We start from the raw sequence: 17,645 nt of genomic DNA on the forward strand, positions 1-17,645 counted from the left end.
AAAACATCACAGAAAAAAGATACAATCAAAGAAAAGGTAAAAATTTTAAAATATTTTAAAGTATAGAAAATAGATACTCCAATTTGTATATCTTTTACAATTTTAAAAAACATTGAAAATACAATATTTATTAAATATATCATCCATCTTATTTCGATAGAGAAAAAAATTAGCCATCAACTCGTCGAGTGCCAACTTGAACACCATAAATATCTATTTTCCCTCATCATCCTGTCACTAACAAAGCAACAACTCATATTTACAGGAAGGCTAAAGGCTGGCTCACTCCCTCACTCACTCAAGCACTCTCGTCTCCATCTTCTAACACTCAAGTCAGGTCTCTCTCTCACTCCTTAATCTATTTGTTCGTTGAGCTTATATTTTTTTACCATCTGAAGCAGTACTGACCACAAATCTAAGAAAAGAAAAAAATACTCCTAATTAACAAACTCAAGCATATTCACTAATCAGCACCTACCTATCTACGATTCCAGAATATTCTGCATTCATGATTCTCTCCACCAACCTGTGATTACGATATTCTTATTTAATCACTTTAAACCAAAAAATAAAAAATAAAAGAACACACACCCCTACTGTTTTTATATATCATAAAATAGTTGAATATTACAATCAAATTTATAACAGTATATCCTTTTTCTGATTCTGTAGATAAAGAAAATATGCAGAGCGGGCGTGGTAACGAGGTTTTCGACGTGATCATCGTCGGCGGCGGTGTAATGGGAAGCGCCACCGCGTATCACGCTGCAAAGAGGGGTCTCCGGACACTCCTCCTCGAGCAATTCGACTTCCTCCACCACCGTGGCTCCTCCCACGGCGAGTCCCGCACAATCCGCGCAACGTACCCACAGCACCATTACTACCCACTCGTCATGGAATCTTACACGCTCTGGCAGCAGGCCCAGGCCCAAATCGGCTACACCGTCTACTTTCCGGCCCACCATCTCGATATCGGCCCGGCTCAAGACCCAATCCTCCGCGCCGTCATCGACAATTGCCGCCGGCACGCCATGCCGCACGAGGTCCTCAACCGCCGCCAGCTGGCGTCGAAGTTCCCGGGCCGCATCGACATGCCGGACGATTGGATCGGAATATTCAACCGCCTCGGCGGCATCATAAAGCCGACGAAGGCGGTTGCCATGTTCCAATCGCTAGCGCACAAATACGGTGCAGTTTTAAAGGACAAAGCTGAAGTAATCGACGTTAAAAAAGACGGAGAAAACGGCGTCGTTGTTTTTACATCTAACGGCGAAAGTTATCGAGGAAGGAAGTGTGTTGTAACGGTAGGAGCATGGGTTAACAAGCTTGTGAAGAAAGTGAGTGGAGTTGAATTACCGATTCAGCCACTAGAGACTCATGTGTTTTACTGGAGGGTGAAGGAGGGGCACGAAGGGGATTTCGCAGTAGGGGGCGATTTTCCTACCTTTGCTAGCTGTACAGGGGAAGGAGGGATTTACGTGTACGGAACACCATCATTGGAGTTCCCGGGTTTGGTTAAGGTCGCGGTCCACGGTGGAAATCCGGTTGACCCGGATAAAAGACCTTGGGGTTCAGGGTATAGGGTTCAAGATTTAAAGAAGTGGATTCAACAGACGTTCATGGGCTTGGTCGATTCGAGCGAGCCCGTGGTGAAGCAGGCCTGCATGTATTCTATGACGCCAGATGAAGATTTTATTGTGGATTTCTTGGGTGGGGAGTTTGGGAAGGATGTGGTAGTGGGTGGCGGGTTTTCGGGTCACGGGTTCAAGATGGCTCCGGTTATTGGAAGGGTTTTAACTGAGCTTGCTATAGATGGGGTTGCAAGTGGGGTTGACATCAAACCCTTCAGGATTTCAAGGTTTAGCATGAATTCTAGGATTTGATTCGACAGAATTGATGTTTATGTGAACGGCCCATGCAAAATTAGACTGTGAATCTGTGATGAGTTGAGTTGTGAGATTGCATGATCAAAATAGCATTTGCCAAACGTTAATATTCTCCTTTCCATTTTCATGTACTAATAATGTATTAGTCGTACCTATGCTTGGTTCTTTGTGATGTGTTGTTTGTTTTGTTCTTTAAGTTGTAGTGGTAGCTGGTTGTGCCGTCTTGTCTGGCCAAGTTGCAATAAAGGCATGTGAATGGAGATTGAAAATTGAAATATAATAATAATTTGGTAGGGAAGCTTTTGTGATTTTGTCCTTCTTGTGTTGTCACTTCTGACCTCGTGATATTCTAATTTTAGAGGCACGTTTTTATTAATATTTTAAAGAGTTAATAGTCAAATTAATCTCTTAAAAAATAAGATACTCTTTAAATTCGTTCTTGAAAGATTTTTTTAATCAAATTGGTCTTTCAAAAATTACGAATTAATCATATCTATCCTTCAGTTACTCTCTCACAATTTTTGTCCATGATTGAGGATGTGAAATATTAACTAATACCATACATGACACATAACATATTCAAATAGGCGTTGACTAAATATGTTTACGAAAATCTATCAATTTAGTCATTAAGTCATATTAGAAATAGAATTTTTGTAATTGAAAAAAATGACTAAATTAATAAATTTTCATAAACATATTTGATCAATATCTAATTAGACATATCAGGTATTATATATGTTACCAATTAACGTTTTAGGACCAATTTGACTAAAAAAATCTTTTAGGGATGAATTTGAAAAATATCTTATCTTTTAGGGACTAATTTAACTATTAACCCATATTTTAAATGAAAAAAAATGATAGAATATCATCAAAATTTATTATTTTTTAGAGTAAAGTATGGTTTTTATCCCCAACGTTTGGGGTAAGTCCTATTTGTGTCCCTAACATTTAAATCGTCCTATTTGTATCCTTAACGTTTATAAAAGTGATTCAATATTGTCCTACTATCAATTATACTAACAAATCAGATTATATTTTTCAATTATTCTCACTTGAATAATATATTCATTCTCAATTAGGTCTCACTCGGATGTGTTCGATTTTAATATTATACCCACTATTTGTGTTTAGATTCAATTATGTCCTTAGAAAAGTGAATTATGTAAATGTTGTAGGAATTAATTTCAACGTTTGATGAGCTATTTTTCGCAGTAGATCATCGATTCTATCCCAGACATTTGTATTCTAACTTCAAGAAGAGATTTTTAAAACTCAAACTAAAACGCTCATGGTGTGTAATTGACGGCAAGATAACATTGAATCACTTTTACAAACGTTAGGGATACAAATAGGACGATTTAAACGTTAAGGACACAAATAAGATTTACCCCAAACATTTGGGACAAAAACGACACTTTACTCTTATTTTTTATATTAGTTAATCATTAATATTTAAAAAGAGTAATATTATATATTTAAGTTTTTTTATAAACTAAATCTAACTAAGTTAAACAATAAGACTTAGAATAATATTAGTCATAACTGATTGTTGTTATATTAGACCAATTTGATTGAATTTGGTTAACAAAAATATTTGAATGTGTAACCTTATTCTATTTGAAAGTATGAAAAAAAATATGGTATTAGACTACTAGAGTAAAAATACTACACTAAAAAAAGCTAAATTAATAATTAAATAATAACCAAAAATAATAAATTTTGATAGTCCTAAACATTTTTGTAAAATAAATATAGAAATTAACATTTTTAATGAATTAATTTTAACAAAAATTTTATTATATTATTAAAAGTATTTTTTTAATTTTTATGTTTTAAAAATTTCAAAGTTTAAGATTAGAATTTAGATATAAAATTTAAAATAAAATAATAATTTTAAAAAGTTAGTTGATATTAATTGAAAAATTAGTTTATTAATTCAATTATAATACATTATTCACAAGAATTTCTTTGGAAATATAGAAAATTAATTTTTTACAAATTTGTTATTATTCTCAAAAAATATTTTAATTTTCTTTTTTTTTTCTAGAAGCCAATTCTAATGCACCTTTACTTTAAATTTATAGAAAAGTTTTTAAGTATATCGATACACTAATATTTCAATAATTTTTAATAATTGATCTTAATCAGGGACAGATGTATGTATATGAGTGTGGAGGCAATTGCCCCATTACGATTAGACATTTTTTTGAGTAGTATATGAAAATAATATTTATTTGCCCCCACTAAATTATTAAATTTGACCCCACAATAATTTTTTACTCAACTTTTGGTACTTTATAGTCAATTTAAAAATTTAATATTAGATGTCATTAAAATTATCAATTTTCAATTTAAATGAAATTTGTGTTTTTTCTTAGAAATCAACTCAAAAGAGTGTTATTTATCTTTTGTTATATTAGTTTTAATTTTTTTCTGTAACTACATTAATTGAAAGAACTTTTTCAACTATGAATTCCAATAAGAATTGACTTCTAATTGTATAAGAAGTAAATTTCTAAATAAGTATTTACTTATATATATGTAAAAGAAATACTACACATCTAAGTCTTTTTATGAACTAAGCCTAATCAAGTTAAACAATAAAATTTAAAATAATATTAGTCATAACTGATTTTTGTTGTCTTAGACAAATTTGATTGGACTTGGTTAACAAAAAAATATGAATATGTAGCATTATCCTATATAAAAAGACAGATATTTATAAGGGTAAAGTATATTTTTTGTCCCCAAAGTTTGGCAAAAGTTTTAAAAATATCCCTAAGTTTTATTTTGTTTTAATTTTGTCCAAAAAATTTTCGATTTGCATCAAATATACCCTCGGAGACTAAATTTTCAAAAAATTTAAGACTAATATAACAACAATGCATGAAAATTATGCTTGATTTGCTTGTGTTGAGGGGTTGTTATTATGAAATTGTTGTTGAATCGATCTTAAATTTTTTGAAAAATTAGCCGTCAGGGGTATATTTGATGCAAATCGAAAATTTTTTGGACAAAATTCAAACAAAATAGAACTTAAGGATATTTTTAAAATTTTTGTCAAACTTTAAGGACAAAAAATATATTTTATCCTATTTATAAATGATTATTTTAGTGTTTTAATTATAAAATTAGATATTATAAAAACTAATCATGTTATATTTACATCGAAAATAACTACCTGTATATATATATATTGAAATAAAAAATATACATTAAAAATAAATTAAACAATACATATATTTATATACGAATATATAATAATTAATAAATAATTTGATAACTAATTTTTATGTACACATAATATTTTTATTATAAAAATTATTATTATATTATATATATATATATTTTTTTTCTTATCCCGACTGTCAAAATTTTTAGATCCGCCACTAATTTTAATTATATATATTATATATATTTTTTATAATTAAAATTAATGCTTAAAAATTAATAAAATATTAATATATCGTATACTTAAAAATTTTTTAAATTTATAATGGAGTAAGGAGAATATATCCCAGGCATGCAATGGTGGCTGGCATTGGGAGGCCCCTCGGTTGGATATGGTGAGTCAGCATCTATTCACAAAAGTGTATATGTATCTATACTTTTAGTTTTAGATAGGCCGCAACTTAACTTCTTTTTATTTTTAATATGGAGAAAAGTGTGGGGTGATACAATGTTACGAAGAATAGGGATATTTTTTTTATATGTGGTGTTAGAAAATTAAAATCGAATTGATGGATTTAGGATAAAAAATTCAGACAGTCCGATTAGAGAGAATCTATAAAAAAATATTTTTTTAATAAAACTCAAAGAATCTATTTTAATTAAAAAACAAAAATCCATTTTTATTTTAAGAAAAATTTAAAAAACAAAAATTGTAAATGGAGGGTCCGTTTTCAGTTTAACAAAAAAATAAATAAAAATTGTAAACGGAAGGTCCGATTTGATTTTAAGAAAAAAAAAGAAAAACTAATCGAACAGTTCGATTTGTGGTCAACAAATTTTTTAACAAAGAACTCGGATGGTCCAATTTCTCTCTATCCTATACTTGTGTCTAACACTTATATACACTATAACCAAACACAACTCACGCATTCCTGCAATATAAAAAAAATTAGCCGCAACTTAAATGAAGTGCTCATTGTATCTTTGACTCAAGTCCGATCACGTGTCACATTTTTTGGGTAGCGTTCGTAAATAGAAAATAAAATAGATTTAGATATTTTAAATTTTAAATTTTATTTTAAAAAATAAAATGTGATTTTTTTATTATTTATTTTATAGATGAAATTAAAAAAAAATATGAAAGAAAAATTATTTAAGAGTAAGAGATTAAATTTTATTTTTTAAAATAAAAATTTAAAATTTAAAAAATTCAAATTCAAATAAAATTAGAATTTGAATTAAAATTGCAGACTTAGTATTATATTTAATAATAAAAATATTTTTCGTACGTTAAAATTAATTCTTAAAATTAGTTATTAAACTATTTATATATAAATATATAATTTAATTTATTTTTAATATATATTTATATTTTAATATATATTTTATATTAGTAACTAATTTTAATAGTTAATTTTAGTGTAGAAATAATATAGTCTATTTGATAATTAGATATTAAAATTAGAATTTTAATTTTAAATATAAAATTTTAATTTTTTAATATTTTTAGAAAAAAATATATAAAATTTAAATTTTTTAAAATAAAAATTAAAACTTTAATAATATTTATTTTAAAATTATTTTTATTCAATTTTTTAAATTTAAAATCTAATTTTATTTTTTATAAAATATTAAGACATAACTCTATTTTATATATTTTATATCAAAACAAAAAATTTTTGTCGCTCAATTATAATTTTTTTTACATAAGTAATCTTAGCAAACACGCATTCAAAATAAATGAGCAAGTAAAATTCTAGTTTACTCCTTCATCTGTTTTGCACCTCTGATTTTATTTTAATTATTTTGTTAACATGGAATTCAACATAGTAAAGTAGAGCATTAAAAGTGAACAAAACAAATAAAACATAAAAATAAAAAAAATTTAATATTATCATCAATAATAAAAGAGATTTATATTATGTTACTCTATTTTTTATAGTTCTAAAACGAGATGTTTTAGATCATTATAAAAAAATGCATTAACCATTTTTTGTATATCTTCTTTCTAGTGTGAATACCTATCCAACTCTCAAAATATTATTTTAATGTGTCTGACAGAATATAATCTTTTAAAATCAAATAATCACACACACTACACTTGTCAAGTAAAGTCACAACAAAAAAATAAGTAGTAAATATATTCAACCTTTTTTGCATAATACGGGAACATTGTTTTACTGGTTAACAACTCCTAACTTACTCAATCTTTTTTTGATATTTACTCTGCCTATTAAAATAAACCAGACAAATAATTTTACTTTTGATGGAATTAAACCTTTTCAAATAGTTATATTGAACTGATAATTTGTTACTGCCTCCGGAAGCATTTTTGACTACGACACCTGTACAAAAAAACATTAGTAGAAAAAACAGTTTCTTTATCAAACTTTCATACAACTCTGTCATTTCTATCATTTGTTAGTTTTTTTTTTTTGGTGACTCTGTCATTTGTTAGTTTAACTGGCCTTAAAGTATTATGTAACCGATTAACTAATTTTATCTTCTATTGATTTAATTCTCGCCTCCATTAAAATTTTTAAATTCACTTTATTCCATCTCAGAACCCACAGTTTCCCTATAACAGATCATTTTTGGTTTGAAAAAGAAAAGAGCATCGAGAACCAAGCTTTTAAAGAACTATTCTATAGCCAGACATGCTCCCAAAATCGAGTCCTTTTTTCGTCACCTATTTCCATAGACAAGCTAGCAATCATCTTGTCCTTCACATGTGTTCCTTAATCTATAATTGACAAATATCCTTCCATGAACCTCTTCTAGCAGGTAGTGTCTGATTATACAACATCTTATTGGGATTCAGATTATTACATGAGCATGCCATCTTCTATAACGGACAATTCTCTTTAGAAAAACGTCACCACCACTTAAACAGAAGGCATGTGTTACGAATCGCTGCATCTTCGACCTCAGTCCACTTAATTTTTTTGGAGCTTGCACCACTTTCTACCTAATCAATGTCATACCATTCTTACCATCCTCCTTACTCTATAAAAATCTTCTCTGTAGTAAAATTAACTTCTTTGCAACAATCTTCGACATCTTATACAAACTTAAGTAGTGTAATGACAAACTATTTAACACAAATTTAATAAGAACTAATTTATCCGTTTTATTGAATACTTTAGCTTTTTATAAGTAGAATTTCTTCTCTACTTTGTCTATGATCGATTTTCAAATCTTCATCAACTTTAAATTTATTCTTAAAAAAATTCTAAGATATTTAATTGAATGAGTATTCTCTTTACACTCCAGCTAGCTACATAGACTCTGCACTATGTTTGCAATTAATCAGGATCAAATTAAACTGAATTTATAAAATTAATGTTTAGTCCTGACATCACGTTAAAATATTGCAAAAGGCTCTTGTAATTCTTTATGATCACCTCTTCATATGAGTAAAATAATATAATAATTTTATTGTAGTTGTATTTTAGAATTACTAGACCGCGTTGAATCAAATGGTGGGTCCCATTTTAAATGGTCCAAATTTATAAATATCAATAAGTGACATTTAAGTTAATTTGTTATGTTAATAAATTTATTTAATTTTTTGTTTGATCCTTTTAATAACAAAAATAGATTGACTAAAAAATTAGCTATGATTTGTATATCCAAATTAAAATAAATTGAAATAAAAAATTATACTAAGAAGAAAAGACTCTGTTTAAAGCTACTAATTCAAATATAAAAATAGTCAATTATTTATATTTGTAATTAAATTAAATGTTAAAATTATAATTTCAGTAATTATTAGAAAATTTGTGTTTTAATAAAAATTAAAAATCTATTATAAAGTCAAAAATTCCATTTTGGTTTTAATTAAGTGTTAATTATAATTTTTTAATTAAAATTAAGGTATTATTTCATTTCAAATACACTTTTTTAATTATAATTTCTGAATCAAATAACCTAATGTGTTTTCTTTCCTTCATAATTAACAAACATAATTAGAAGTAAGTGAATACAAATTTTTTATAAACCGGTTTGTTTATAAAACTGACCCAACCAAGTTTAATTTACAATGATCCAATTACAATGGTATAATTAATTATTTTTGTTAGACCACTCTTTTCTTTCAGTCAATAAGAGAGTAATCATGTCCACATGATCTGTGTACCAAAGTGCATCTAAGAGAACCCAAGAACATTTATATAGACGAGAGAAATAACAAACTGAATTAACTCCCATAATCACATATAACCGAATTTTTATAAGTGTCTTAACTAACTATATAACTAATTTATCTGAAATAAAGTAGTTGTTTTTTATTTCTGATATTTTTACAGCCCCTCAAGCTAGCTCAAGGAAGCTCTAGAGAAGACTATGAGTTTGTCCCTAAACACATCAAAGTTTGCTTGTGCCAAATACTATCTTAGAATATCTGCTCAGTGTCATCAAGATAAACAAGAATATAAATAGCAGTAAATCTAACAAAAAGGAAGTTGTCATTTATAAATCCAAAAGCAAAAAAGGTTGTTGGGATAAGGCCTAGTTTAGCTTACAAGCCAAGTTAGAATTAGAGTCATGGAAACAAGGTTGTTGAATTATGAAAACATGTTCATTAAAAAAAACCATGTCTACTCTTTTTCTTTTAATGTATTTTTTTTTGTTTGAATTTTTTTTGGATAAAATATACTTTTTGTCCCTAAAATTTGGCAAAAGTTTCAAAAATACTCCTAAGTTTTATTTAGTTTTAATTTTGTCCTAAAAATTTTTGAAAAATTTTCAAAAAATTTAAGACCAATCTAACAATAATGCATGAAAATTATGCTTGATTTGCTTGTGTTAAGGGTTATTTTTATGACATTGTTGTTGAATTGGTCTTCAATTTTTTGAAAAATTATCCGTTTGAGGTATATGTGATGCAAATCGAAAACTTTTGAAACAAAATTGAAACAAAATAAAATTTAGAAGTATTTTAAAAACTTTTGTCTTTAAAATAAAAAGTATACTTTATCTTTCTTTTTTTTTTGGTGGCTAGAAGTCCAAAGAAAAATTACAACTCTTAGATAATATTGAGATTTTAGTTTAATAGTTAAATATGTTACTTTTTAATATGTTGCATCTGGATTCAAATTTTAGGGGTGGCCAAATAGTAGATAAAATCTTTAAATGCGTGTATGAGTGTGTGATGCTTAGGATTGGAAGATATCCAATCTATCGGACCAAAAAAAAAAAAAAACACAGAATAATATAACCCCTCTTATATCATCATTTAGTATCTTGGAAACGAATCCTCTCAAATTTTTATTTCACTTAAAAGGATAAAGTATAATATTTCATCATATATAGAATTAAATATCACACTTTACACTTTACTCTCTCAATTAAAGAAATTGAAAGGATCTATTCTCTTCGTACATTTGGGGGAGAATCTAAAAAATGGAAACTAAGATATGCTAATAGAATTCTTCTTCTAATTTTGAAACAAGCAGAAAAAGAGATCACTAAAATGGGCCGAATGATTTTTGTCCACTGCCAACAGTATTTATTGGACTATAGATTTATGTTGGGCCGTGAGCAGTGAATAGAATTTTTATGAACCCGTAAAAAACCTGTCCAGAAAAACATAACAGGAAAAAAACGATGAGGGAAAACGAAATAGACAAATTCATTGGACCAAAAATATGGTGTCACATAAGTTAGGTAAAACAATTTGACCGTAAAGATCATGACCAAAAAAAAAAAAAAATTGACCGTAAAGATGTGCAATATCATGCAATATATATATATATATGCTAGTTCCAAGGTTAGAACCCATAATAAAATCATTACCAAAAAAATAAATAAATAATAAAATTATTATCTTGATAAATTGTGGGGTGCTATAGAAATGGTGCTTTTCTTTGCTTTCTAGAGAAAAAAAAAAAGCAGCTTTCTTAAATACAAAGAAAAAAAAATATTTTTTACATATTCTTATAAATTTTATAAAATAAAAAGTTTCTTCAACTTTTTCTTAAAGACTAAACAGAGTAACTCTTTATTAAAATAAACTTTTATCTTTTTTCACTCTAAATAAACAAAATATCAAATTGTAAAAGCATCTTTTGAATAATGAGAATCAAACCACCCAAAGTCATATAAAGAAAATAATAGAACAAGATCAACGAAGTTTGTGTACTAATAACAAAGTTATTTGGATAGTTATTAGAATTAAATCGGTAATTGACTTAATTAGAGTACTAATATTGGATTACTAGTTTAATTGCTGAGTTATTAGTTGAATCATTTACTTGGATATAATTATATTATTTTATTTTTTTTATAATAAGTATTTTTTTAATTTTATTTTTGTATTAACTTAACTTTTATTTTTTAATTTTAATAATTTATTAATTAATTTATGTCTATTATATGCTTCAAATATTTATTAAAAAATATAATATAATTATAAAAAATATATTCTGATTAATAAAAATATTTTTGTCCTCTTTCTTAATTTATAAATATTTCATAAAATTTAATGTTTGTTTCAAAAATTATATATAATCAAAATATTATTAATTTGAGAAAAGGTGAGTCGAAAACTAAAATCAACATTAAAATGAACAAGTATAAACAATTTTATCAAAGATATTATATCATGTATATTAATTAGCACATAATAACACAACAAATAAGTTAGTCTAATAGTTCAAGTAATTTATGTTGGAATAAATAATTTTATTAACCCAGATCATTCATATTAAATCACAAAAAATATATTATAATACGAAAGGGTACCTTTACTCAGAAAAGTCAAAAATTGATGGAAGGATTTGGATTTTGTGGTTCTTTCGATCTTCCTCAACTAAAGCCTTCTGTATTCCTGAGTGGCTGAATTGCAACTCTTCTGATGGAGAAAGAGCACAAAGGCGACTTTGGTATGTTGGAGACCGAAACCCTGAAGGCACTATTTATATTTGAGCATGACACCCATTAAATCCTAAAACCCAAATAAAATAGTATCTAAAGTCCAAAAGATAATATATCCAAAATCCAAAAGATAATTATCTAAGGAACAAAAGATAATATCTGGTTTTATTCTCATTTAATTCAAAATTAAAAGTAATTATGACTTATTCAATTTAGCATTTATAACAATAAATGAGATCACTATTATATAAGTTATTTAATTTGAAATAGCATAATTTGTGATTATAATTAATATATGTATTGCCCACAAACAAATTAGGAAATTAAAATAATTTTCTAACAATCTCCCACTTGGGCTATACATATATTCTTTCTTGACATAATCACATCTTATAAACTTTATGCGCGCATCTGAATGCTATTTCTCTCATTACTTTAACAATCTGGTCCGTCTCATATATTAGATATGGAATCACCGCAACTTTTATCACATTAAATGTCGTGACTAAACCACGACAATCACCATACTAATATACTTAACGACATAGATCAAATTTAGATGAGTAATATGAAAATTACATGCCAAGTGATCTCATGCATGTCTACTTCTAGCTAGTCCAACTTTAAAACTTTATTAAGATCAAACACAATACAAATATTGTAAAATGAACATTTCACATAACATAAAATAAACCATCAACTTAATTCTACAGAAAAATAATTCAATATCTGTCATAGGACATATAGCATAAAATAAACTCCCACTAAACCAAGGCATCACAAATATTGACACCCATTCGAGCAGTGTGCTCATGAAAGACTTTAGGGATCAATCCCTTGGTTAATGGGTCTGCTAGCATATATTCTGTTCCTATATGTTCTATGAAAATCTGTTTTTTACTTTTTCTTAAACTTTCTCCATGACAACTAAGAAGTTGATGTCTGTATGCTTCGATTTTGTCAAGCTCTTATTGTTGTTGGAGTATAGTACTGCTGACTTATTATCACAAAATATCTTTAATAACCTTTCGATGTCATCTATTATACGAAGCTCAGTGACAATGTTTCGCAACCATATGCCATGAAATCGGAATCAGAGTACCCAATGATCTCCAAATTTTCTGATCTCCGATAAGTAAGCATGTAATCCTTTGTTCTCTTTAGATAATGCATTATGCGTTTAACAACTATCCAATGATCTATGCGCGGATTGCTCAAGTATCTACCTAACATTCCCACTATAAATAATATATCAGAATGTGTGCAGACTTGAGCATATATTAAATTCCCTAGTGCTGATGCATAAGGTTTATCATGCATTACTGTCTTCTCAAGATCATTTTTAGGGCATTGCTTGAGACTGAATTTGTCTCTTTTAACTACGGGTGTGTCCATTGGTCTATAACTTTCATGCCATATCTACTTAAAATCTTTTCAATATAGTTCTTTTGAGATAATCCAAGAATACCTTGAGAGCGATCTCTTAGTATCTCGATTCCTAATACAAAAGAGGTATCACCAAGATCTTTCATTTCAAATTTGTTCGGTAGAAATTTTTTAGTTTTATGCGACAAGCCTATATCGTTACTGGAAAGTAGAATGTCATCAATATATAAGACCAAAATATGTATTTACTCCCACTGAACTTCCAGTATACACATTTATCTATAATATTTACCTCAAAACCGTATGAGGTAATGACTTGATTAAACTTGTGATGCCATTGACGGGAAGCTTGTTTGAGACCATAGATGAATTTTTTCCTTTATCTGTTGGATCTCTTTAATGACACTTCTTGAGATTGTTAAGCTTGCTATATAGGTTGTGGTTGAGGAGGAATCTCATCATTTTCCTGTATTGTAGCAGTATCTTGAGCAACAACAATATTCTCATTGTTCTCTTGTACTGTAACTAGATCTATAGTAGGATTATCATTGTGCTCTTGTACTATAACTGTATCTTGAACAATAATAGGCACAAGGACCTGATCATTGTCAGTTACAGAATCCTCATCAAAAGCAACATTCCTAATATTTTCTTCCCCCCAAACTCAACATCCTCAAGAAATCTCGCATTTCCCGTTTCAAACATAGACCTTGATGCAAGATTGTAAAACTTGTACTCCTGTAAACGCTCAACGTAACCAACAAAATAGCAACTAATTGTCATTGAGTCCAATTTTCTTTCATGCAGCCTATAAGGTCGCGTCTCAACTGGACATCCCCAAATATGCAAATGCTTTATACTAGACCTTTTTCCAGTCTAAATTTCATATGGCATTTTGTTAATTGCTTTGCTTGGCACCCTATTAAGGATGTACACTGCGGTCTTTAAGGCTTCTCCCCAGAGTGATTCAGGCAATGAAAAATGTCTAATCATACTTCTCACCATGTTCTTAAGAGTTCGGTTCCTTCGCTCTGCAACACCATTCATGCTAGGTTTGCCTAGCATGGTATATTGCGGAACAATACCACACTCCTCTAGGAAAAGGGCAAAAGGTCCGGGATGTTGCTCACCTGACCCGTCATATCTTTCATAGTATTCATCACCACGATCAGATTTGACAACTTTAATTTTCTTTCCAAGTTGAAGTTCAACTTCAGCTTTGGAAGACTTGAAAACATCCAAGGCTTGGGACTTTTTATGAATTAAACATAGATACCCGTAACGAGAGTAATCATCTAAGAACGTAATAAAGTACCGTTGTCCATTCCAAGAGACAGTAGAAAATGGGCCACATATATCGGTATATATCCATTTTAATACATCTTTAGCTCTCTCGGCACCTAATTTCTTTTTGTTTGTCCTTTTCCCCTTTATGCACTCAATGCAAACTTCAAAGTCAGCCAAATTTAGGGGTCCAAGAATTTCATCCGACACGAGCCTCTGAATTCTCTGTTTAGAGATGTGACCTAGGTGTTTGTGCCATAATGATGCCGAATTCTCATTTAGATTTTGTTTTGTACCTGCTTACAGTATTTCATTATTATAGGAATTCAAATCAAGCTTATATAGATTATCTACCAAATGACCAGAGCAAATATTATTCGAATTATAAAAGAGACTAACTTTAATATTTCTGAACGAACAAAAATAACCTGATTTGTCCAAACGAGAAAAAGAAACCCAAATTCTGTCTAAATGACGGTACATAAAATGTCTCTAATAAATCCAAGTAAAATCCACTCGTGGAGCATATTCTAAAGGTTCCTATAGCTTCGACTACAACTATATTGCCGTCTGCCACATAGATGTATTTTTCAGCATCACTTGGCGGTCGGCTCCACAGGCAACCATGCATAGTAACACTTATATGAGTAGTAGCAGCAGAAACTATCCACCAAGTATCAACAGGTACATAACTTAAACTAGCCTCAGAACAAATGAAAGTAAGAATTATAACCTTCTTTACACGCCAGGTGGCATATTTGGTACAATCCTTCTTCATGTGTCCCACTTTCTTACAGAAGAAACAGGTTGAAACTTGATCCTGTTTCTTAGCCTTTTTCTGCTGAGAAGGTACATCCGCAGTAGTATCACGCTTTCTTTTATACTGAGAAGATGAAGCCATGTAAGCACTTTCAGTCTTATCTTGTTGCAGCTTCTCTTCTTCTTGCATACAGTGAGATATAAGCTCATTTAAGGACCAAGTGTCCTTCAGAGTGTTATAACTCACTTTGAATTGCCCAAAGTGTGCGGGAAAGGAGATCAAAATGAAATTCACGAGTAAGTCTTCAGACAACTCTAACTTTAGTGCTTTCAATTTTGAAGCAAGATGAGACATTTTCGTAATGTACTCCTTTATGTTTCCTTTACCTTTATACCTCATGGAGACAAGTTTGCTCAAAAGGCTACTTGCCTCCGCCTTTTCATTCTTAGTAAAGAATTTTTTGACATCTTTCAGGAACTGTTTAGCATCTTTATCCTCAGTAATTGAGCCCGAAACGCCTCAGGAATTGAGCGCTTCATGATCATAATACTCATTCAATTGGATCTCTCCCACTTCTCTATTTTAACCTCATTCAGATTTTCTAGAGTGGAAGTGGGTTTCTCCTCTCGAAGAGCTATATCCAGATCTATACAATCAATGATAATTTTCACGGTATCCTTCCAAACTTTAAATTTTGAACCATTCAGCATAGGAATACTACTAATTTGTGCAGAAATATTGGTAGCTAAAGCCATAGTTTCTGGATTAGAACAAAAAAAATGCAGTAAATATTAGTTAAATAATAGAAAAAAATCCATATTGAGATATCTAGAACAACATTAATTTTCAATCTTTGGATAGAAAAATTAACTGTAAGTGATACTCTCATTGCAGTAATCAAATATTGTCGAAATTCCTGTCACACATGAAGCCTTTCTTTGGACTGACTTAATGCGCACATGAAAACTTAAACTTCGCAACCTATTTATTACCGCATATATTTTCTATTAATTGGCCAAACAATAACCTTCCTTTAACCTTCCTTTGGGCTGATTATTGACCGCATAATTAATAGAAAATAAACAAAAGTGTTCAATGCTTATTATTTGGCCAAACAATAAACTTTCTTTGGGCCGATTATTGTCCGCATAAATAATAAACATTACTTTATTCTTAATTAGTTACCCAAACATGTATTTACCATCAATATGTATATGTAATTTGGCCAAATATAGACCTTTCTTTGGGTTGAACAATATTCGCATGAATTACACATCACCATATTCCTAATGTTTTAAATAAATCAATTTTCATAAAAGGGGTTACTTTGGCAGCATAATGTTCAATCAATTTATTCCAAAACCAAATCTTTATAAAATAGGTGGGTATAATAATCTAAATTATTATTAATTTCCTTATGTAACAATAAAAAATACTTAAATCCCAAAAGGAATTAAATCTTAATGCTGTCTTATCGTACCTTAAAGAAAATATGATTATAACTCATGTGCCAAAAATTCTTAATCTGTTAAAATTAATGAACATTATCTTCTATTACTCAAATATTAGTAATATGTACACATAACTTGGCCAAATATAAATCTTTCTTTGGGTAGATTAATATTCGCATAAGTGACATATACATAATAATCCTTATATCCTAAAAGATAATCAATTAATTTTAGGTGTTTGTTACGGTACGATGATAAATTTATACGTACCAATATAATAAAAATGTAGACAAATTAGAACAAGACATGTGGATTATATTTTTCACGTCAATAATTAATTTTTCTTTTGTTAAATACAAATTATATCAATGCTTTTACTAAATCACCCTTATACTTTAATAAAAATAAAAAATAAATTTTATTTAATTTTAATGAAAAAACTTTAATATTCTTTTCTTTTTTATTGGACAAAAATCACCTTAATTCTTCTAATTTAATCAAAATTCAATTAACTTTACTTTATAATTTTATATCTGAATCAATTTAAAAATTAAAACTAAAATACATTTCATTATTCATATACAATGTAAAATTACTTTGTTTGTGATGAACCATAATCTAATTTCTCCTTCCCTATTCATACCCAAAAAAAAAATCTAAAGAGTAACCTCACCCCTAATTCTCTACTGGACAGCCGCATTCTATCATCATCCTCTCCCTTTCTCGTAGCCGCGCCTCCTCTCCGTCGGTCTTCACGCATAGCAGCACGCACCAGCAACCACTAGCTGTTCTCCGTCTTTCTCCTCTTCTTCTGGACAAAGAAGA

At 29.0% G+C, this 17,645-nt stretch overlaps 1 protein-coding gene across 2 annotated transcripts; it reads left to right on the forward strand.

The window, feature by feature from the left end:
* The first annotated feature begins 174 nt into the window (after positions 1–174).
* On the forward strand, positions 175–2,197 carry LOC112772367 (probable sarcosine oxidase). Of its 2 annotated transcripts, none has more exons than XM_025817299.3 (2): positions 175–337; positions 673–2,197. In XM_025817299.3, the coding sequence occupies exon 2, from the start codon at positions 684–686 to the stop codon at positions 1,881–1,883; it is 1,200 nt and encodes a 399-aa protein (XP_025673084.1). In that variant the 5' UTR covers positions 175–337; positions 673–683; the 3' UTR covers positions 1,884–2,197. The 2 variants fall into 2 exon arrangements, with proteins under 2 accessions (XP_025673084.1, XP_025673085.1); XM_025817300.3 differs by having other exon boundaries at positions 193–332.
* The last annotated feature ends 15,448 nt before the right edge of the window (positions 2,198–17,645 follow it).

Source organism: Arachis hypogaea, chromosome 18, assembly GCF_003086295.3.
Source record: "Arachis hypogaea cultivar Tifrunner chromosome 18, arahy.Tifrunner.gnm2.J5K5, whole genome shotgun sequence".
Taxonomy (NCBI): Eukaryota; Viridiplantae; Streptophyta; class Magnoliopsida; order Fabales; family Fabaceae; genus Arachis; species Arachis hypogaea.